This window comes from Empidonax traillii, unplaced genomic scaffold (assembly GCF_003031625.1).
Source record: "Empidonax traillii isolate 1590-97213 ecotype Southwest subspecies unplaced genomic scaffold, ASM303162v1 scaffold114:size1751661, whole genome shotgun sequence".
Lineage (NCBI taxonomy): Eukaryota > Metazoa > Chordata > Aves > Passeriformes > Tyrannidae > Empidonax > Empidonax traillii.
This window is the reverse complement of record NW_020955307.1, coordinates 41,929-66,077: the sequence shown is the minus strand read 5'-3', so window position 1 is coordinate 66,077 and position 24,149 is coordinate 41,929. Positions and strand designations below refer to the sequence as shown.

At 41.1% G+C, this 24,149-nt stretch overlaps 1 protein-coding gene across 2 annotated transcripts; it reads left to right on the top strand.

The window, feature by feature from the left end:
- The first annotated feature begins 1,237 nt into the window (after positions 1 to 1,237).
- MCOLN2 (mucolipin 2) lies at positions 1,238 to 23,041 on the top strand. Of its 2 annotated transcripts, none has more exons than XM_027882931.1 (14): positions 1,238 to 1,378; positions 4,446 to 4,605; positions 6,344 to 6,517; positions 9,995 to 10,139; positions 10,736 to 10,823; positions 10,960 to 11,056; positions 11,514 to 11,613; positions 13,058 to 13,173; positions 14,561 to 14,710; positions 16,044 to 16,145; positions 16,268 to 16,390; positions 19,268 to 19,474; positions 20,838 to 20,953; positions 21,972 to 23,040. In XM_027882931.1, exons 1-14 carry the CDS (start codon positions 1,329 to 1,331, stop codon positions 22,006 to 22,008), a joined length of 1,665 nt encoding a protein of 554 aa, XP_027738732.1. In that variant the 5' UTR covers positions 1,238 to 1,328; the 3' UTR covers positions 22,009 to 23,040. The 2 variants fall into 2 exon arrangements, with proteins under 2 accessions (XP_027738732.1, XP_027738731.1); XM_027882930.1 differs by lacking the exon at positions 1,238 to 1,378 and adding an exon at positions 1,889 to 1,977 and having other exon boundaries at positions 21,972 to 23,041.
- Positions 23,042 to 24,149: the final 1,108 nt, after the last annotated feature.

The window sequence follows — 24,149 nt, the reverse complement described above, 5'->3', positions numbered from 1 at the left end:
AAGCAGGCACAGATAGAACTGTAAAATGCAGTGGGGGAGAGCAAGGAAGCAGATAAAGCATCAGATAAACTCATGCTTAAAAATGCCATCCTAAGGAAAACAGGGCTTTCAGCCTTGACCAAGGAGTTGGATGGGTAAGAGTTTCTTTGTTCTGATTCTCACTGGGCTCTGGAAAGAGTTGCCCAAAAAATACAGATATTCAGTATTTCCTCGTGAAAATAAGTTGCAGGGTGCTAAACTGGGTAACAGTTATTTTCATACTGAGGCTTATTTCAATGTCGATGTTTTGTACATACAGGAAGAACTACTTGTTTTCAGCAGAGCCCAGACCTTTTTACAGAATGAAACTATACTGAGAGGAAGAGAGAGGTGGGGCCCTTACTTGTTTCTAAGTACCAGTTTTTATGTTAGATTTAAGCAGATTCTCAAGGGAAGGTAAACAGTGTGCACATAAAAGAGGAAGAAATCAAATTCATATATGCTAATACCTATCCAATATTAAAATGTGTAAAGGCATAATTTATCTAGGAGATGGGGGATGGTGATGGAGACAGGATGCAGGACAGCACACAATGCTGCTGTAAAAGACCAAACCTGTGGCTGCATCTGTCAGGAGCATATTCCTGCCTGAGGCAGTACCTAATACTAGATGTTGCAGAGGAAGCCTTAAGAAAACTTTAATGCATGAGCTAACACAATGTTTTTGCAGCTAATGTTGAGTAACTCCATATAGATGTTTGTCTGGGCATTTGTTCCTTCTCTCTTCAACTGTGTGACCATAACCAAACTCACCATCATCTGAGAACATTATGTAAGAATCCCACGCTACCCATCCCCGTCGTGTGGGCAAGCAGAGAGCTCAGTTGCTGCAATGAAGCCTCTCATGAGTCTGCATTCTGTTTTGAACACCCTAGTTGGGAGTAAACTGCATTAAGCCACATCCTCTGAGGAACCAAGTACCTCCTGAGCTGCAAGACAACCAGCTCCGTAGTAGCTAATCTCACCTGACAGTCTTCGCTGCACGTTATCTCCGTGCCTACAACAACCAGCTGGAAGTAAGGCGACTACAGAGCCTTACTCTCGTAGCAAGAGGCCACGCACCGGAGGACAGCGGTGGGGCAGGGGGAGCCGGGGCTGCAGGGCACTTGGGGGCGGGCGCCCTCCTCCGCCGGGCCCATAAAGGCGGCGTGGCCCGCCGCGGGGCGGCGAGTGGGGCTCGCCTGTGGGACGGGGCTGCGCGGCCCCGGCTCCCCCCGTCCGCCCCCGCGGATTGCTGGAGCCCTGCCCTGCCTTGCCCTGCCTGGGCAGCGGCCGAGCCCCGCAGCCCCATGGAGATCTCGCTCAAGTACCTGCCCGGCGGGCGGGCGGCCGCCAGCGGGTGAGCGGAGCGGGACGGGGCGGGCGCGGCGCCGTCCCTTTGGGTCACCCCGCCCGGAGGGAGCGGGGTCAGGGCGCTTCTTCGCCAGCGGCTGCGGGAGGGAGCGCAGCGCCCCGGGCGGGGGTCGGGCCCATCCCGCCGGCGGGGCCGCGATAGCGGGCGTGCCCCTGCCCCGGCCGTGCCCCTGCCCCGGGGTGGCCGCTGCAGAGCGGCGCTCCCGCAACCGCGCCGGGCGGGCGCCAGGGGGCAGCGGGCGGAGGTGCCGCTCCAAACTCTTACTGGGGTCTGCTGCACAAGGTAGGTCCTGTCCTCCAGCCGAGGAGGCGGATGAGCAGCGGGGAGGCTCGGCCTGTGCCGTGCTGGTGCACCGAGGGCACGGAGCGGTCCGTGTGTTCTCCCGGTCCGGCTGCGCGGGGGCTGCGGCGGCTCCTCCCGCGGCAGCCGAGCGCTGGTGACCTTGGCAGCTCTGCACAGGAGGGCTTCCCCCTAAGTTTCCGAGTTCGCTTTCTCGAGAAGAGCGAAGCGATGTCCTCCTTGAGGCGAGTGATGAGCTTCGTAGAGATCGTGAAGGTGAAGCGCAGGCTGATAGGTAGAACTCGGTGTTGTGCTCTGGGTTTTTTTCTCCCGTTTTTCTCTCCATCTTCCCCCCTTAACACTTCATCAATCTCGTTAATACCTCTTCAAGAGGTAGAGCTCAAATAGCTAAATGTTTCTGATCTGGAGCTCTGATGGACACTGTTAATGTTGCTTCAGTAGTGAGTTACTCATTAAAAAAAAGTGATTGTGCTCACTAAGTGTATTTTAGCTACTTGATGCAGTCGGCCTTTTTCTGCTAAGTGAAAAGCTAAGTATTAAAAGCGTATTTCATGAGTAGGTAGCTGCAAACTGTAGTCTTTGCTGTTGAAACCTCTTCCTTTTGCAGAATGCTTAAATGCCTAAAGTGCCTCGCTACATAACGTCTGAACAGACTAAACTACCAGCTACAGCATTGCAATGGTGATTAAAGTAATGCAGCTGTTAGAATTGATTTAGTAACAGTTATTATATGTGACACATGACACCTGGATATGTATCTACTCTGCATGCATAGTAGAGTTAGTCTTCATTCACAAAAAAATTTGTTTCTCTCAATGCTTTACAAAGCATACTATGGAAACCTATTGAGAGGTGTTAATTACACTGGTACATCTGAATTGAATTGTTTAATTTCTCTCTTTTGAGCTAGGTGCTTTATTTGGATTATTTTCAGATTATCAGCCTAATAACATTTGGTAGAACTAGATAGTTTGTTTTAAATGTGATGTCACTGTTACTCTTTTGGAGCTTTTAAACTTCTTTAATGCTTTGGTTGAAGGTTCCAGTTCTGCAGGTTTAAGGCAGTCTATTTAGATGTAATTTTGAATCTGTCCTGGAAACGAATGGATTGAAAACCAATTGCTGTATCTGAGCTGTTGCCAGATTAATTATTTCTTAAATACTATACCACAGAACACTTGTTCTATATTGGAAGACAAAGTCCAACAGTTTTCTGTTTGTTTGTCACTTTTGATATGCTGGAAGCTTAGGGGGGAGGATTTTGCTGGAGTCTTGCAGTGGTCCTTATGTCATACACTCATGCTTTAAATATCAACCAGATCCAGCTTTCCTCTTTCTTTCCCACCTACTCCTATGACTTTCACTCTGGATTATCTCTTGTTCATTGCGTACCCACATAAAAGTTTCTGCCTGTTCAAGAGAAGCTTGTACAGGAGCAGTGATGTCTTTGAGTGTCAATGCAGGATTGAAGTATGCATGTACCTGTTTCCTTAGACAATGTTCACAGCAATAATTTTCATGTGCTTTTCTGTCAGGTGTGTTTACATTTTTCAAAGTTTTTGTATCTTAAACTTTATTTAAGCTAGTCTGGTATGTTTTTAGTATATATTCAGATAGGGATGGAGTTCACATTTTCTTTTTCTTAAAAACTTCCCATGTTTTTCCTACCAAAATCATCTTACCTCCCATCATCTTCATGATTGATTGATTTAAGGCTGTGTAATAAAGATGACTTTGGAACTTCTAATGTTAAAATAGATTTTTTGCTTTTTTCACTTCCTCTTCTGAGGAAACACCACAGTGTCAACTTTACTGTATTTCTTAACTTAAATTTCTCTTCTTGTGTGACAGCTGGTTCTAGCAAATCAGATGTGCTTTGTGGTCTACAGTTTTGGCTTAAATAACTGTACACTTCAGACAGATGAGGACACAGAAAGTAAAAATGCATCTGGAAAATTTTGGTTTTGACCCTGAGAGAAAATGTTATCATTTATAAAATTCAGAACATCAGGAATGATGTTCTGAATGGTAAATGGGACTGACAGTCAGTGTCAAATATAAACCTTTTAACACGTAAAGGGAGGGAAAAAATTACAGGTTTCTGATCTGTATGTCAAACAGGAAAGTTCTGAAAATTATGGTACTGAAAGATAGGGTTAAAATGATTACGAGAAGGGGAAAGTTTTCAATGTCCCATTCAGCAGAGAAGGAGAAAAATAAGGTGATTTAAGACATCTACAACAACAGTCCTCTGTGCTTGGTCCTCTGATTTTTACATGCCCAGATATTTAAATAAATAAATGGCTGTGAATTTAGCCCTGAAAACTGCATGTTAATAACAGAAATGTGTGCAAAGCCTGCTCTGGTTGTTTAAGACGCTTTTTTCCTGCATGTAGAATGTGGGTTATTCAGACAGATGTGTTAACATATTTGAAAGGGAATACATAGTTGTTTCAAACATGTATTTTTAAGAAAGAGAGAAATGTAGACATATGGCTGCTATTACAGATATTCTTATTTACGCCTGTTTCCTGACAGTTATTTGTCTAAATGCTGTTCTGATGACCTAATGTGGTTGATTGACTTTTAATGATGTGATCATAGGGAAATATTTTTTGCATTTTGCTGTAAAACAAACAGAAAACTATTTCAGACCTTTTATGTCATGTGGTGATCTGAGGTGAAACTGCAGTGAGGAAATTGTCTGTCAAAGCATTCTGTTGATTTCTAATTAATATGTTGTTTATGGCAGAAATATGATGACTCAGTCAGATTTAGATCTGAAAGAGACGGCTTTAAAAGAGGATTTGAAGTTTTACTTCATGAACCCATGTGAAAAATACAGAGCAAGACGTCAGATACCATGGAAACTGGCTTTGCAGGTTTTGAAGATACTTATGGTTACTACACAGGTAATGCTTTGTTTTTACTCTTAATAAGAGTAGCAATGATGTGCAAGAGGAGCAGGTATGTGGTTCTGGACCTTTGCCATCCCTGGATATTTGTTACTGACTTCAACTTCCCACTTCAGTCCATAAAGAAAAAATACTATGAAAGGTATTTCAAGGGGGAAGAATAACATAGGTTACAAAAGCCTCCTGGAGATTTTGGAGCAGTATTTGACCAGGTATTTTGCTTTTTTGGCATAATACTTTAAAGCAAATTACTCTTCCCATTGAATCCAGCACTGTCTTCAGGCTTGTTGTCATGTTCTTAGATTATGGTTTCAGTGGACTATTAAAAAAGTTATATTTTCTGATATCTAATCAGAAACTTGAAATGTACATGCTGAATATGGAAATGCTATGGTCTGTGGTGACGATGGGATGACTAGGCTACAGGAATTGGATGTGCCCTTTGCTTCTGTCATCAAATAATGCATTTGAACAGCTGGATTCTGTTTGAGGTACTAGGTAGAGGCAAAGAAGAGGGCGTTCTTAACCTGTGCTGATATCACAGTCTAGTTGGTTATTTTACAGTCCACTAATAAATAGTGACTGGATGTGGAGGGAAGCAAAATGGGGCACTCATATAAGTAGAAATTACTTTTTCTGAACCTTTGAAGTGAAAGACTGACATCTAACAGTTTGCAATAACAGCTAAATATATATGCTGAATTGTAGGATTCCAGGTTTGTGTTTTACTGGCCCACTAAAATGAAGTATAACCCTGGCTTATGTGTCCAGTGTTTTATTGATTATGAGAGGCTCTCTGGTCCCACTTGGTGGGATCTGGCCTCTGCTGCTGCTGTGCTGTGCCCAAATCCTGACGGGGCTCTATCCACAGGCAGGAGTAGAATTCAGTGGTTGGTCTTTCTAAGCAAAAGTTCAGTTATTTTGCTTGAAGTTTCTCACTCTTGCTTCTTCCCTACTTCTGTCAGATTCTTGTGGGGCTTGGAAACTCCCTGTGGTAATGAGACAGGTTCACCTTTGCTGCTTGTAAGCATTTTAAGCCTAGGATGAAGGGTTAGCTATTTGGCGCTTGGGATATCCTCCTGCTACCGCACCTGTGAAGAAACTCTCGTTGCTCCATTTTCAGATTCTAGTCTCTGTTTGTTTTCCTTGGTGATGGCAGGGGAGAATGGGAATGTCCATATGGTAGGGCAACACATGGCTTCAGTAGTAACTCTTCTGTCTGCTGTTGCTTCTTGTTATAGCCTCCTTCAGCAACATCTGGGTCAGGTATTTTTGTTGCTGTAGGGTACCACATAGATCTGCTCTAATCCTGTGCCATGCCAGAGGTAGAAAAGGTGCCGGAATTTGTCCCCTAGCAAAGCAGAGCATTTCAGGGGCTGTGCTCTTAAGTAGCTCATCAGCCATTTGCATCCTCCACAAATGTTTTAGCAAGTTCTGGTTAGAGTTTTTGGTCCACAGTATCTAAAAGTTGCACATGATGTAGTTGTGCATTCAGTTGCTGTAAGTTTTGGAATCAGATTTATGTTTCCCTTACCCTGCCTGTGGTAACCTTGACTTGAGTAGTCTTATGGCATTAGCTAACAGATTCTTTGCTCTTATCATAGCAGAGTTACAGCAACAGGTACCTGTCTGCTCTGTATTTACTATAATTGAGAGCTGTTTCCAAAATGCTGCTGCTTGACGAGTATTCAAAATACAAACGTGTATGTCATTTTCTTTTTTTTCCTCTTGTCAGCTTGTTTTTTTTGGTTTGAGTAACCAATTGGTGGTCTCATTCAAAGAGGAAAACACTGTTGCTTTCAAACACCTATTCCTGAAAGGCTATTCTGGAGTTGATGAAGATGACTACAGCTGCAGTATATATACACAACAGGATGCTTATGATAGCATTTTTTATGTTATTAATCAGGTAAGAGTGTGTGTGTGTTTATAACTACGTTAGGGCTGAAGCTATAGCTATAAACTTCTGCTAAGGTTCTCGTTTTCTGTTTCAATTCTTGGACTTCAGTTTTGGTATTTCAGTGAATCGGAGTAGATCTGGTGTCCTGAAATTCGTGTGCAGCTGTCTGTAATTTTGTCTCTGGGAGCTGAATCCAAACCAGACTTTTATTTGCGTAGTGCATAATACCAAAATCCAGAAAGTTTGAAAATCTGTCATCTTGCATGAACTAAAACCTTGGTTTAGGTCTTACTTTGAAGACCTATAGGCCTGAATATACCTATGCATGGTATTCAAAAAATTTGTGCTTACAGTTATACTGAATTGCAGCTTTGTAGTGAGCACCAGGGGCCTCAGAATGGGGAATACAGTACTTCCAGGAGTATAGGGGAACTTGCCCTGGTTAGGGATGGTATTTTAAAGAACAGTCCCTTTACAATTTTCAGAAGAAAGTAAAAAAATCTAGCATAAAAATTCAGTAAACATTTTCATATTTAATATTAATACATTCAGAAGTTATGACGTGAAAGACTGCCCATGGAATATGAAAAGTCTCTTGTGTTTGGAGATGGTGATAAGGCCAGAAATTATTAATCCTGGATGAATGAAAAGTGGCTTTAAACTTCCTTTCATTTTCACTGGCCTTGGGACATCAGCTCTGATGCCTGGATTACAGCAGTATCGCCACTGTCAGCTATGCCCAGCAGCATCTGGGATTTGCAGGGGAGCAAAGGGCTGTACCTCATTCTTAAACACTCGCTCATGTTGGGGCTTGTTGCTCTCCTGTGCTCTCTACACTACAGCAGAGCCATCAGCAGATCAAATGTGCTGTCTCTGCTGTGCTGGACTCTCACTCCTGGCATGTTAAATGGGCAGTGAAGTAGTTTTCTCACTCTCCCTTTGAACTCTCAACATTGCCACTGTTTCTGCAATAAACTGTGCTTTTTTTTACTTCCTTGCTTGCTTTGTCTCACTTTCCTTCTTTTGTAGGCACTAAGGCTGAGGTGAAATCCAGATACAAGACAGTAGAGAAATAATAGCTTTGTGTCCTCAAGAATGAGCCAGTGTGTGATACAGGCATCACAAAAAGGTCTCTTCATAAGATGTCGATGTGGTATAAATGTAGTCATATCCTTTAAGGAGATTTAACCTGTGAAATCTGTGTGCTTTAGTGCTGTAAGAATTCAAAAAGCATGTCTACAGGTGAATTTTATGACTAGTGTTACTTTTGTTTGATTTTTTTTTTTAAAGGGTGCCTTCTGGGAAGAGCCAAGCCAGATGACTCCTAAGCTAAAAGCAAGGGTGTTTTGTTGTGGGTTGTGGTTGTTTGTTTGTTGGTTTTTTAGGGTTTCTTTGTCTGTTTGTTTGTTTGTTGTTTTGTGTGTGTGTGAGATGGGCAGCTAGAAGCCATGGATTTTGGTGTTTTGTTTTGAGTTTTAATTTGAAATGCTTGATTGGGTGGGTAAAGCAGAAAAACAGGATATTACAGAAGATAGTAATAGTGCACAGCAACAAACCAACAACATAAAAACCCAAACATACTTTTACACTTGGAAGAGGATGCAGGTTTTGCTTGCTTCTCTACTGGGTTCAGTCTGGAAGATTCTATTATGAAGAAGCTGTGTGAAGTTGTTACTCTTGTGCCCTGCCCTGTGGCAGAGGCTGTAAGACCAGGATGTCCTGTTGCCTGCTCTGTCTGGGGCTGCTTAGAAATGTATGAACAAGAATATTGCTTTTAGTTTTTCACTGTGTTATTTGAAAGTGGCCTTTGGGTTACCCGGTGCCGCCTGCTGTGCTGTCAGGAGGACAGAGCCTGAGAGCACACGTGGACAGAGCAATGGCTGCTGCAGGCAGTGATCTGGAGATGTCCTCAGATGGGTGAAGAGCTGTGACTAACTACTGTTTCCACTCACTTGACCTGTCTTAGTCAGACTGACAGGGTACAGAGGCTGTGCTTTTTCTCCTGGGCTGTCTAAACTTGTTGCTAGCTCAGCTGTGAGTACTCGAAGCGGCACACTTCTTTGGATAGAAGTGTGATGAAAGTGTGATAGTTTCGTTGCAGTTCCTTTTAGACATGGAACATATGGCTGTTAATGACTAGTGGGATTCTGTACCCCACAAGATGGGCTAGTGGCCATAATGCCCATTGGAAGGGGGGAATAGGATGACACTGAATGATGAGTAATAAAAAAATTCATGTTGAAGGGGGAAATGAACTAATCTGTATCAAAGCCAGCTGAACAATTTTTTTTCTTAAGGAATAGGAAACCTTGTCTGACTTACTTTAGGCCTCTGAAAAGCTAAATGCTTTCTTGAGAGCAGACTAGTGCTGTACACTGCCCTGAGCTCTTTCACTAGGTGTGGTAATGATAAAAACTGATCAACTATTGTGTTGATACCTTTTTCCTCAGAAGATCATGGATCTGTCTGGCTTCTCTTGGACAATGTTAGCTGATGGGAAGCTGAGCTGGCAGGCAGCTCCCTGCATGGTTAGTCATTGTCCTTCTCAGCTGTTGAGGAGCCAAGGGCCACCAGAAGAGCTGTACTCCAGGGGTTTGCCTCATTTGTGCAGGACTGGAAGGTGTGAGTCCAGAGAGGGTAGACAGTAAACACCCAGAATGTGTGGAAGGCAAGTCAAGAGAGGAGTGGCCTTAAATCAAGTCTTGGTGATGCTCAGGGCTGATACATGTTTGGACAATGCTTGCTTTGGCATAGCTTTATTTGCTTCCACTTTTAGTCCTCCTTTTCCAAGTGTATGAAGAAGGTGACTTGTTTTGTATTTGGAGTAAGTGGAAGAAGTAAGTGCCTTCCTCACAGGCATGTTTTCAGCTGCTTCTGTGCTTGTGTAAAGCAGGCAGGTTAATTTATGTTTGGAGGCTGCTTGAGCTCTGTGTATGTTCCTTGGTTGCTGGTTATATAGTGAACACATGAATTTCCTCTTCTGTAGTCACACAGGGAGCAGCTTTGGTTTTGATCTTGGCATGGATTTGATAAGAACTGTGACTTGGATTGTATGTAAAGTGATCAAGTTTCAAGTGGTGTGAAAACTAGCACTTTCACAAAAGCATAAGATATCCCTGGAGTGTGTGGGGTTAGCAGCAATACTGCACTGAAGTCTCTGCCAGACATCTAATTAAAAGCTGTCTGCTGGCTTGCTGTTTGGCACATCTGTGATCATTTGCATGGAACCCAGTAGGTACAGGGCTTATGGTCACTGTGTCACCAGAATGCCTATCACTGCTACTTAGTGGTCAGTAGCCCTCTAGTCTGTAAACTGAGTCATGGGACTCCCATCTCAGGGGAAACTTTTATGTGAAAATAAAGATTTTTTTTTTTTAAATGCAAAAATCTGTATTGATATGCAGAACTTTGAGCTTGCAATTGACTATATAATGCAAAAAAGATGATTGTCTCTAACTTCCACTTCTGTTTTCATTTCTAAACTAGTACAGGCATTTAAAGAACATATCCCTGGGGATGCTTGGTTATGAACATGAAGGATCAGGTTTAAAAATCTGTAAACAACAGTACAAGAGAGGCACAATGCTTCCTTCCAATGATACGCTGAGCATAGATGTTTCTACTGAAACAGGTATGATACTGTTGTACTTAAAAAATGTCTTACTGTGGAGTACTTGTATTCTAATGCTATATCAGTAAAGTTTAAAAGCAATAGCTTTTTGTGTGGCAGTTACAGGAAAGTTCCCATGCCTCTTGCCTATTTCCCTCTTGGCTTTTAGTACCTAGCTAGCAATGGCAGCTGTGCAAATTATAAGAGGCTCTCTTCAGCCACTGTCAATGGTTTGTGGAGGTCTTCAGGGTTGATGGTAGTGGGGTTTTAGTGTTTGCTGGTGGTTTTTTAGGTTGTTCTTTTTTTTTTTTAACTCAGCTCGCCCCACTCTGTGCAGAAAGTTCAAATACAGAATTCTGGGTGCTGCTCAGTCTGTACCGTCAGTGGGTGTGTGTCTTTACTGCCTTTCAGAGCTGAGTCCTGGCTGCTTAGAGTTAATAACAAGAGTTAATACACAAACCTGCTTCTGACCCCACTAGGTGGGCCTCTGTATGGATAGGTTTGCTCAGAATTAATGTTTTGCCTCATTAGAACTGTACACCCTGATTATCTCAGTTTTGTGCTATTTTTTATGTGATGTTTTTAAGATAACATTTTTTTTCCTCTTCTCTTTCCAGAATGTGTCTTTTTAAAGCCAGAGGAGCTAGCTGATAAGAAGGCAGAACTGAAGCTGAACTCTTCTTTTTTCAATCTTGAATTTTACAGGTATGGGGATTTTTTTAATATTTCAGCTTGTCCTTTCTTATTAATATGGTGGATTCCGATTTGTGCAATTTGTGTATGTGTGTACATTTTTTTATACAATATTTAAATATTTTTATACACTTTTTCAAACATCCAGGCTTATACAGGTTGAAATCTCCTTCAAGCTGAAAGGCATTGCTCTGCAGACAATCCATGCCCGTGAATTGCCTGACTGCTATGCATTTCAAAACACTGTAAGTGAATATGGGCTATGGCACTTCCAACACTGTGTATGTAATGAGAGCTTAAGCCCAGGTGCAGGTATCATCCTCGTGTCAAGGCTGCATGAGAGATGCAGTTGAGCATGTCCTGTCCTTTAGCCCTCCTTCCCAAAGGCTGCAGAAATGGTGTTGCTGTGGGACAGTGTTGTTTTGGAACATGTTCCTGTTGTAACTTTGTAACCTGGGAAGGGAATAAGAAATTGTTCTTCTGCTAAAGGTTAAATGTGGAGTTTGGCTTCTTGGAATACTGCTTGTTATGCAGTGCATGTCATGTTCTCAAATTACATCTACACCGTCTCTTATGGTGACAGCTTTCTTAAAGCTTACCTGACCAACAATGTTAAGACATATGTCCAAAGCACTTGGCAGGATTTGTTTTCTGGAATGAAATATTGCTAGTCTTGTTTCTGATACAGTTCTGTATTTTCAGATAACTTTCAATAATAGAGCCCACAGTGGAAAAATCAAAATCTACTTTGATAGTGACACTGATATTCAGGAATGCAAAGACTGGCACATATTTAGCCCTGGTAAGTATGATGCACCTGTGTTTGTGTGCCAGCAGTTAAGCATCTCCCATGACTTTCCCTGGTCTGTAAAAGTCTGTCCAGCAAGATATTGGCCATCCTGTTTGTCCTCCTGCTGCCCTTTAAAACAAGACAGTGCAACTTGCCTAATGCAACTCATTACCTCTTGCTAATTAAGAGTTAGGAAATAATTTCTTTTGTGAGGGTGTTGTGGTGAGATGGCCAGTTCAACTCTGTAGACCACTGTGTGTTAGCAGTAAGCTCTACCTGCAAGGAGGGTGTTCCTTCCATAGATTTATGATTGTCCTGCTGTTCTGAGATGACTCAAATAATTTTATCCACTTACACAGGTAAATTTGCAACTGAAGCCTTCTGCAGCTTTCAAATTTTTTTTTCCCTCTAACTAAGTGAAGCTTACTATTTCTTACAGTGGATTTTTTTTTTTTGGCCACTGCTGCTAGATTTAGTGATGTGTATGAGCAAAGGCAGGCATCTGCCATGTATCTGTAGTGTTAAGACTTGGTCTGACAGCTCAGCAATGTGCACTAAAGGTCCCTTGGAGGAATAGTAGCTTTGACAGCGCTGTGCAACTGCTTCTCCCATGTGCTGACTTGCTGTAAAGGACTGTGATGGAGCAGTGTTTTTCAGTGGTCAAGTGTCCTGCCTTTTGCCTGGGCAAAGCCAACTTTTCTCTGATACCACCATGTTGTACTGATATTAAAGTGGTATCTTATTGTACATTCTGAATAACCACAAAGTGTCCTGGCTTGCATCTGTGTACACTAAATTTTTGTGACTGTCTTTCAACTAGTTGTTCCTTAGTAGTTTATTTTGCATCTTACAAGTAGCTGAGGGAGCATGCATAATTCTGTGACACAGGTGAGTTGAAATGCTATTACAACAGCTAAGAATGAGTTTTGGTCTGTATTTCATATAGTTAAAAATGTATGTTGTGAAAAAGATAGGGACAATTGATGTGAGGAAGCAAAGGAAAACACCTAATTTGCATTCACATGATGGCTTCCAAACTTGTGGATGAAAAGAATACAGTACAGGAAGTCAAGTAAGTTTCTTATTGAAGACTAAGTTGGGGATTTTCTTTTTAATTTAATGCTACAGGCCAAATCTGCATTTCTTTCAGCCCATGTAGTTGTAACACTGTGAGAACACGGACAGGGGAAAAATGGGATACTTGTATTAATTTTGGGGTTTATTTTGAATATTATAAACTTGCTTTTTGTTCTTGTGGTCCAATCTCCGTGACTGCCATGATCTAATTCTCTGCTCATTTGTGCTTAAGATATGCTTGCCGGAAGAATATATCTTACAATCCATCTGTTTATGTGGTGAGAGTGTTCGAGCACAAATTGTTACAAAATGTCAAATAATTTGCATTTAAAGAGATGTGAAAAGATTAACCTTACTTCATTTCTTTGCCTCTTTACAGTTCTCCAGAAGAACACTCAGTATATTCTAGTCTTTGATGGATTTGTCATTTTATGTTGCTTTACTTCTCTCATCCTTTGTACACGATCCATTGTTCTTGCCTTGAGACTACAAAGGGTAAGCACAGTGCTTGTGATCTCAGTACTTATTTGGTCTCTGCCTTCTTTGCTGCTGGTATTTTGAAGGGTTGTGTTTGGAAATGTTGAGTAACATTTTTTCAGTAAACTGAAAAAATCTGTTGACAGATGTTCTTCTCATACTGTTACCTCTGAACAATTGCTAGCTGAATTGAGTTATTTCTGTTTGCATAGTGCTGTAATATGAAGTTTTTGTTGTATCTCTCAAGGGCAAAAGAAGGACACTTTTTTTGTTCAGGATTTTACACAAAGAAGACTTCTGGGTCTTTGTGCTCTGAACAGCCAGCATGTCCTGCACCTGCAAAACATGAATTCCTTCTTCCTTGGTTCAGAGTAGAATTCCCACAGAGGTTTTGTCATAAATTAATGTCTTAATGAACATCCCTCAAAGCCAGCTCTAACTGGATGGAATGTAAAGCATAGCATGTAGTCTAACTCTGGCTGGGGTTTTTTGTTTTGTTTTGTTTTGCTGGTTTTTTGGTGATTGAGGTTTTTTTGTCTTTCTGGGGCTGGAACCACCCTTTTTCAGTTCTTCTTTCCTTCTTCTCCTCTTATAATACCCGATCAGTCTGCTGCCACTTTCTTCTCTTCTTGCCTTCCCTTGCAGACAGGGACTAGCTCTGTCCAGCTTCCTCTCAAACTGCTTGCAGAGCTTTATGTGAGCAGACTTGGTTTTTCTGGTCAAAATACTGTGCAGAAACACAAGCTGGACCCTGAGATGTGCCAGCTTGTACCTAGTAATTAGCACAAACTTTGTAAGCATGTGGCTTATGAGAGGAAAGAGTCCAGGGTAGATAGGATATGAAAGCACAGATACTTGTTTATCCTGTGCAATATATCCTTATTGTAGCTTGGAAACAAGACCAAGGGTGAAGATGACACAGCTCAACAAATGCAATGTCAAACTGCTGTCAGGAATAGGGACATCACATCTATTCATAGCAAAAAGAGCATGTGAAAGAAGATGGGCAGTGTTGGGCATGGAAATTATATTGTTTGCCCTATTGGAAATGAGAGCTTTTGTCTTGTAGGTGTATTTATTTTTTTTTTTTTTCCGTTCTTTAGTTCAGTGGCCTTGCTCTATTGGAGGGGGATAGAAACTATTGTAAAGGCCATGGTTAGGCTAGGGGGGATTGGTTATGAAGTCAGCTGTTCAGCGGAAAGTTTGTTTTCACTGACTTAAGCCCATCTTAATTTTTTTTCCTGTTTATTTCTGGTGGTATTCAGAATTAGTTTTAAACTATTATTCCAGCAAATACTATGGGAAAAGGGAGTATGTGAAACTTGAGCATTGCTACACGAGGGCATCTGTACGTATTTTTCGTCTAAGGGGAGCTGTAATTAAATGTCTAAATTCTTGTCTATAGAGATTTGTGAATTTCTTTTTGGAGAAGTATAAGCGTCGTGTCTGCCATGCTGATCAGCTGGAGTTCATAAATGGATGGTATGTCCTGGTAATTATCAGTGATGTGATGACAATCATTGGGTCAATCCTAAAAATGGAAATAAAAGCTAAGGTGAGAGTTTAATACTCAGCTAAAATACTAACCTTGTTACAACAATATGTAATATGCTTTAACTTGGGGACAAATGAAAGTGAGCTATAATTGTCAATAGTCATCTGTTACTTTGCTGGGTCATTTCCTAGTGCTGCTTTGACTAATAGCTGCTTTCAGTCGCTCTTCCCCAAAGTCTTTCAGTAAGCTATTTAAACATCCTACTTCCACAGCACTAAGACCCCTAATCCCTGGGATAGGACATGTGGGTAGACAGTTCCTATCAAAAAACCCCAACAATTTGTGTTGTTAGTTCTGTAAGAAGTAGTAGCAGATACTAGTACAGGGAAAACAGGAGTCATCCCCTTGGGTACAACAGGGGTCTTTGATGACTTGTAGGACTGCAAAAATGGCTGTTACAGCTTGCTTTCCTCGCAGTCATAGGCACAGACTGTCACCTGGTCATTCCAGTCTGGGCTTACTGAAATCAAATGTACTTTGTCCAGCTGGCAGCTCTTCAGGAGGCTTTTTGGGTTCGTTTGGTTTTGTCTAGTTTGTTTGTTTTCTTCAATGCCAACAATGCCAACATATGTATGCCAACAACTCATGTGTTCACAAAACTTTGTATTCTGGGAAAAACAGAGTAGGTAGCGTGCTGCTTCTGTTTCATGTGTACAAAGGCTCAAAGGGCAGGTGCCCAGAGTGGCCTTCAGAGGAACACTCAGAATCTTCTGACTATATAGTGAGATGTGGATTGAGGATATGAAGACTTGAGCTAGATGTCTATCTTGTGCTTATTGCAATGAGTTCTATCCTTCTAAAGTAAAGTGCAAGTAGATTTGGTTATAAACTTTGCTGTAGTAAAAATGACGTTCAGGTTCTGAACATCTGATGGAGAACCTATTCAGAGATGTAAATACATAGGGCATGAAAAGGGTTGTAGTCCCAAGGCTCACTTTTCATTTAAATGATGGCTTATGTTTCTCTAAATAGTGAATGAGAGCTTCTTTGCCTAACGATAGCATATAGTAACCTTTTTTTAAACAAAAATTGAATTATTAAATCTAACTTTGAAACTGTTGTAACCAAACTAAGGGCTTTTGTTCTTCCAGACTTTATGCAAAACTTTAAAAATATCAGCATAGGTGTACTTTCATTTGCAGCACAGTTGCATTTGAATTATCTCAGTAAATAACTGCAGTTCACATTGATCTGATTTTTGTGATGTAGCAACATCCTTTCAATATTGAACTGCCCCGCTTTGTTTATTTGAACTGCTGGAACTTGAATAGCTGTCAAGCTGACATACCTACTACTTTGTAACTTGACTACCTGCTCTATTTGTATCCCTCAGAACCTCGCAAGTTACGATGTCTGCAGCATTTTACTTGGAACATCAACTTTATTTGTTTGGGTCGGAGTCATCAGATACCTGGGATATTTTCAAACCTACAATGTAAGGCAGAAATTAAATGTTTAATAATTAAAGCATATATATATATATATATGTCACTTATATTCAAGTCTCTCTAATTTTTTGCCTTTTTTCTCTTCTCTTTACTCCACCCCAACTTGTAGGTACTCATTTTAACTATGCAGGCATCATTGCCAAAAGTGATAAGGTTTTGTTGTTGTGCTGGGATGATCTATCTTGGCTATACTTTCTGTGGTTGGATTGTCCTGGGACCTTATCATGAAAAGGTACGTCAGCAGTATCACTCCTTTTCTGGTCTAATGATGTATCTGTGTGTTTGTATAGTTCCAGTTATAACAACAGAAATGCATCTTAAATTAATATTTCTGTATAAAAGATATAACCTGAACATGGCAGTGTTTCTCCTTCCATGCATACCTTCTGCCACCTGCTCCTTTTAAGAAAATAACTGTATTGCTGCTTTTACTGTGTGCTTGAAATCAGTGTTATCTCCTACACCAAGCTGTTTTTGTAATGAGTGGATGGTTTACCTATGCCTGGAGAAGACTGAGGGGAGAGCTCATTGCGGTTACAGCTTCCTCATGAGCAAAAGAGGAGGGGCAGGCACTGATCTCTGCTCTGTGGGGACCAGGGACAGGACCCCAGGGAATGGCCTGAAGTTGTGCCACGGGAGGTTTAGGTTAAATATTAGAAAAAGGTTCTTCACCCAGAAGGTGATTGGGTGCTGGAACAGGCTCCCCAGGGCAGTGGTCACAGCACCAAGCTGCCAGAGTTCAGGAGGCGTTGGACAATGCTCTCAGGCACATGACACGACTCCTGGGGATGGTCCTGTGCAGGTTCAGGAGTTGGGCTCGAATCCTTGAGGGTCCCTCCTAACTCAGCATATTCTGTGATTCTGTGTGATCTCTTTCGCCCTCTTCTGGCAGTCCCAGGTCAGTTCACTGTTTTGGTTTGGTTTGGGGTTTTGTTTTGTTTGTTTTGTTTTGTTTTGTTTTTAATCTCCTTGGCTCTGACTGTTTTTCAAAATCTTTCCCATGCCATGTAACTTCAGCCCCTAAATTATGATTCATAAAGGGGTGGATGAATGCTTGTCTTATTTACTTTGCTTCCTGAGTGTGGGTGTGTTGTGGCTTTGTTTGTTTGTTTTCCTCAGGTTAGTATCAAAGTGTGTGACTGGCATGTCTTCTGAAATCTGGGTGCAGGAGCAAGACTTTATACATTCTAAAACATAAGCAAAAATAATCCTAAAGCCTGTTTGTTTTTCCGCTTGGCAGATGCTCTATGTGACAATTTTCAAAAAGGCAGGTTCCTGTTGTGGCAAATCCCAGATGTCTGCTAAAGACTGACAGATATATGAGTTCTCATTCTTGATCTCTGGTTACACACAATATATATGTAACAGAGAGACATGCTGCAGTGTTTGATTCAGCTTCTTGTGCCCCACACCCCCCTGAGCTGTAATTCTCTCCTTTGAACAATGTAGGTACTCAGGCTGCACATCTTCCAGGTTAATGACAGTATATTTCTTTGTGGGATGCTGAGTGCAGTGGGATCCTCAGCCACACTAGAGGCTTAACTGTTTAAAACAGGCAGAGCATGATTATTGTTGTAACATCCCTGCAACAAGTATGTTAATCATCTGAGCAAAAGGATGTAGAGTCAATAAGGTGCTTATCTGTGAAAATATTGCATCTTGCCAAAGTATCGGAGATCAATGTCAAGGAAAGCAGCTGTAGCTGGAGGGGGGGTTCCTGTTGTTGCCAGTTCCCCAGTGTCCCACGGGAAGGTGATGTGACGCTGCCAGGGCAGGGCTGGCTTCCTGGGGCTCTCCAGCCATCCAAGCTAGCCCTGGTAAGAAATAGGAAAAGCCTTCCCTGATGTGCAGAAACACCAGAAAGAGCCTTATGCTCAAAAATGCAGAAATACACATGTTGCTTTTTCTTCTACTACCGTCAGAGTGAGGGGATATCTTGTATTCTGTGTTTTGTCAATGCAGGGTCTTACAGGTGAGCAGTCCTTAGCAGATCTCTGTGTCTGCATCAAAACTCATGGGTTGCTCAGAAATGCCATGCCCTCTTTCTTCTCAGATAATGCACTGCTGAGTTTCACATGGCTTTAAAATTCAATGAAAACAATAATAACAAAATAAGCCATAGGTGTAAACCAGACCTGCTGTTCCTGTGCAACAATAGGTTCTCCTTACATGCATGTGCCTCCTGACATCTTCTCAATATAGGGCTACAATTGAAGTGAGTGTAGTCATGTTACTTCATTGATGATAGTCACATTAAAACATTATGCATCAATCTGTATTGTTTAATACAAGTATAGTTAATGAATCCAGTTATTTGGAGAGCCAGGGCAAGAGGGGAAGGTGTGCTTACTGGCTAGCTGAATGGAATTTAGCCTCAGGACACATTACAGCTTGGGGAAATGGAGTCTAGAATGTAAGAGAATGTCCTTGAAATGAAACCATGACTTTTGTGCAGAGCGTATTTCAGTAGCTTCACGATCCAGCTATAGACTGTACCTACAGCTCAGAAAGGGCTTTCTGAATAGATTATGTTATTGCATGGCAAATTTAGTTTAGACCATCCAAGCTCTGAAGGCCATATACTATCACTAGCTCCTTAATACAATATTGATTTATTACCCATACTCCAGTAATGCTGCAGAGCTGGGAAACCAGAGGATGTGGATTCTGTTCCCAGCATACTACCACTGATTTACTGTATATATTCTGTGAAACCACTTTATCTGTGCTTTGGCAAATGGAATGATATTTTTCTGCTGGCCTAAAATTGCTTACAATTCAGTAACTTTAATTTTTTGTGGTGGTCAGATATTGACTGTTTTGCCTGTTGAGCATCACAAGTTTATTTCTTGATAACAAGTCTTATGTCTGATGTCAATATCATGCTTAGTCAAGATTATATTTCTTCATAGTTCTATTACTGACGTGTATGTTTTGGCCTGAACTTACAGTAAAGTGTGGCAGCATTTAATTATCCGGGTTGGATTGTTTCTTCTGCTATGCGTAAAACTCAGGGTTATAAAAAACAGAAGTGGGGTGGGTTTTTTAACTTTCCCTTTAAATATGGGTCTTCACATTCTACTAAAAACTTGTAATCTTTATTTTCTAGTTTGAAGATCTGAACACAGTGGCTGAATGTCTGTTTTCTTTGGTCAATGGTGATGATATGTTTGCAACATTTGCTCAAATCCAGCAGAAGAGCACTTTGGTGTGGAGGTTCAGCCGGTTATATCTGTATTCCTTCATTAGTCTGTTTATATATATGATCCTCAGCCTTTTTATTGCACTCATTACTGATTCCTATGACACCATAAAGGTAAAACATTTGTTTTCTGTCACGCTTCTAATCAGATTTGTATTCATTCTCGTTAATCGCTCAACATCATACTATCTGGTATTAGTTACGATGAGATTATTGAAATCTTTTAGTTTAGTCTGTGTCAAAATTGGGAGCATGACTGGGTAGTCATCCAAATGACTAAGCAATAATTGGTTTGAAAAATTATCCTGTGTGTGTCAACATTCTATTTACTGCTGCTTCACCTGGCTTCCAAACTGTAACAGCTAATGGAAGTGTAAATGGAAGGATGAGTGGAAAAAATTAACTTTTAAGTATAGATACATAGAGCTAGATAAGCCTTGTTTGGAGTGAATGTTTCTTCTCATGGCATCAAAAGATGAGGTCAGGAAGGGTTTGCTGATATCTCAGAGATATGCTTTTGGCAGGATTTTGGCAAGGTTCAAACAGATAACTCAAAAGTCATTTAAGGCTGTCATTAAAACTCATCTGGCTTGCTTAATGTGCTGCTTGGAAATGTATGGTTAAAAGGAAATGTGTTCTGAAAGACCCTTCTCATTCAAGTTAAAATTGTGCCATGCATTTCCAGTATGAACAGTCTGAAAGTGAAGCCAAGTTTTCAATAATTTCAATAATTACCTTTTGTTTTTGACTGTCTCCCCTTTGTGCTCCTAGTAGCTCAGTGCCCAATGGGAAGGCAATGTGGATCATGCTCTTCAGCTCGTCTTTCTTGTCTTGGTGTCAGAGAAACAAGCCAGCAGAATAAGGCTGGTCTGACATGAACAACAAGTTCCAGAAAGCTCCACTTTCTAAGCATCTCCAAATGTAACTTTAGTGTTTGTGCTTCTGAGTTTATTGGATGATCTGATCTGCAAAACAGTGTTTTACTGTTACTCTTCCCTCTGAGCACCTCATGTGGATCAATTCGGAGCTATTTCAGTATGCTGAACTTGTGTTTTTCATAGCATTTCTTCAGCATGGCAATGTTGAATATCCACACTAGGGCCCTTCAAATCCAGCATTACAGTTCTTAGGGAAAACGATCCCAGGCCACTCACAGTAAGCACAGTAGCTCCCCATGAGCAAGGGAGAATCAATTAATGCCAGTATGATCTGAAATCACTTGCTTGGCCTTATGAACAGCAAACAAAACATAAGAAAGTCTCTGAACAATATGAATTTTCTGTCACTTAGGTTGCTTTGTTCCACCAGCTATATATGTGGTGTTTCTGGGGTGGGATTGGGCTTTTTCCTTTCTACAGCAATACTGGACAAATGAACCAAATAGTCTGGTTTTACTATCACACTCTACAGGAAATTTTAGAACATTTTGTGCCCAGTAACTTCTTGTGTGTTATAAATAAAACACTTTTTCTTTCAGAAATACCAACAAAGTGGTTTTCCAGTAACAGATCTACACGAATTTCTAAAGGACCATGACAGTGCTGGCTACAGAAAAGACCAGACTTCTGTGCCACTCATCTGCTGCTGCAGAAGGTCAGTAGTGTGTTTTCCTGAGAAGTACACCAGTTGGCATCTCACTGCAGAGTGCTGTGTCACAAATGCTGGAGCATCCAGAACTTAGCCTTTGTGATGTTTGGATGCTTTTGTTCCTATTGTACTCTACATGGTGTTAGATCTTTAGTCAGCTGATGATAGAACAATTCTGAGCAATTCTGAGCTTAAACACGTTTTAAGTGTTATACTCTTACGAGAAATACCATGCAGAAGCTGATGGAAGGATTGTGCGGTATAGCATGAAACTACCAAGGATTCAGGAGCATACAGTCTCTGCTGCTTAGGGTTTTGCAAGTCAAGTGTTTCTAAAAAGCTTCACTACTAAGCTTGGAGTAGCAGCAGAAAGCCAGAGAATATGTGATTCAGCCAGGGATTGGTGCTTAATTCCAAAGTTATGCTTTATCTGTAAGGCAAACCATTTGAATACCATCCGTCAGAATACTGGAAACACACTGGTGTCTTGTTGCTGCCAAACTCAGGCCTGGTAGTGGTCCTTTTTAAGGTGGTGGTGGTGGTGAGAGAGGAAACTCTCTTCTAGTGTTTGCTGGTCTGAGAGTTGATTCTGAGAATTCTGTGTCTGAGGACACCTAACACCTCACAACCAAAAAGGAGCATGTGAGGGGATGGGCAGGTATCCCAGCAGTTGTTGTGGACACTTGAAAGCCAACTAGTTAAGAAGAACTCCAGCCATGTACAGCTTCAGGTTTCACATGCAAGTCATTGTTCAGAATGAGAGATTTTTGTCTGTTGGACCATAATAAATATACTTCAGTGTAATACACTGCACAGTATTGAGGGCACAACCCTAGTAACTGGGGTGAAAATCTAGAGCTTTTGCTACTGTGGCGGTTTCTGCTTGATTGTCCCAGTGCAGGTGTTGGGAGTTGCTGAAATGGGAGAGCATAGAACTGAAGGATCAAAACTCGACTTGTATGGGTAAATGCTTCCTATTGCATTTCTTGCTGAATGGAGAATTGTGAATTTTTGTCTTTTGCAGACATCAGAGTGATGATGACTTGATACTTATTAACTGATGATTACACATTGAAATTCACCACTAATAAATGCCAAGAGAGCCTAGTGGTACAGAGAAGAATAATTCTCCAAATTGCAATGAAACCCACCGTCTGGACCTGCCTCGTGAACAGAGTAGTCTTACCTAATTAAGGTTTTTTTGGAGAAAAAAAGCTATAAATGTGACATCAGCTGGCTAACCTTCAGGAGAGCCCAGAAGCTGTGTCTGGAGGAGAGCTGTGAAGAACTCTGTATTCTTGCTTCAAGTTCTGTCACATTAAAGAAGACTTAATCTTGAGCTTTGTCTGTGGGAGCTCTGTTTGCTAATCAGCTCTAGGAGGAAGGAAAGTGGCCCTAAATGATTTGTTGTTGTTAATAAGGAAAAGAATTATATGAAAACAACTTTTATAAAATAATTCTGTGTTAAAAAGTGTTAAATAAAAGGTAACTGAGAAAAGAGGAATTTTTCACTTAAAGTGATGCATTCAGCCTGTCATTTCTACTTGGCACATTTCATTTATTTGAAATAAATTTCTGTAAAACTAAAAACCTGCACAAAAGTGCAAAATAATTGTGGTTTTCCCTCTTGAATATCATTTTAACACAAACCTCTTAAAGGTCACAGTCTATTCTTTAATAGCTTTACTAAAAAGCAGTTTGTTATCCTTTTTTTTGGCTGTCTGTTCTATTATACTCACAATATTTGATTTGTGCTGTGTCTGGATTAAACTTACTGCTTTAGCACTTCCAGTATAGTAGTGCATAGGTATTAGCCAGGTACTTTTGGAAACTTTCAGGGGTGCCAAATGCCCCTGGGGTGGGTGGACTATCATATTAGGTACTTCACTTTGTTCACTATTTGCTCCCTAAAAATACTCTTTAGTAGATGATGTCAGTGCGTTGGCTAGGACTTGGTCTTGCTATGTGTTCTTTACTGCTGATGGTCTCTGCAAGTTCTGGCTTGTTAGTATTTTGAATGGCAAAGGCAATTCAAAACACTACCCTGGTATGAGTGAGGTGAGTGGCAGCTTTTTTCCTTCCCTGTTTGTTTTATTTTGTTTTTTAAATCTCGTGCTTACTTTCCTAACAGTGAAGCTTTTTTGATAAAAGTGAATGCCATTTTGCCTCACTAAGGCTGCAGCTAGGTGTCTAGAACAGGTATTTTTCCTGTCAATATTTTGATGCATCCAGGCTCTACAAATGTAAATGCTTCTTTTGCTGAAATGTCTTTGGGACAGAATCTTCTCCCCATTCCAGCCTGAGCAATGCATTCCAATGGCATCATCTGTTACTAGAGCTTGTGGCTATGAACAAAATTGCTACCAATAACCAAGAGTTTGTGCTGTTAGGTAATATTTTCTGTAATTGTCTTTTCATCAGACTGATGCTAATTGCATGATCTAGAACAGATGATTACTATCTTCCACTCAGGACAGAAGAGTCAACTTTTCTCCTAGTGTTCATCTGCAAACTTGTTTGGGTCAACGTTAGCCTTCTAGTGTATGCTCTGGGGCCCTGGGTAACCCAAGTGCTCTTCTGCAGACTTCAGAATGGTCAGCATTAACTGATTGCCAGCAGTTTCTTGTCCCATACAATGTGCAATCTTTCTTTACTTTCTTGTGTGTAAGATGCTGGTGTTTTCTGAATTTGCTGCCATTTTACTGATAGCTTTCTGGAATGTCTCTAAATCATACAGTTCCAGCACATCTGAAAATGAATTGTATTTTCCTTACTGCTCTGCCCTCTGCCAGTACTTAGAGAAATATTAGGTGAGAAACTTGAATTTAGAAAATACAGATACTAATGTTCTGTATGTGGATAATTAGTCATATAAGGTATGAACAGTGTAACAGGCTCATTGCCTCCTGAGGCCTTGTGCCTCTCTTCCCTAAAGCAGGTGAGGTACATTCTGTACCCTTGGCGTTGTGAGCCATAGTGAAGGAGCCGTGGCTCCTCGCTCAGGCTCCAACTGTCTCTTACCAATTTTAGTAGGACATTGAATGCAACCTGCCAAAACCATTGCTCAGATAAATACTTGTTTGTCAGAGAATCCTCAGGGAATGAGGAAAAGTATTATCAACATAGATTATAGTAGCATACTTGAAGAGAATACTTACGATTCCTAACTCATTTTAATACTTAATTTCTGTAATGGAATCAT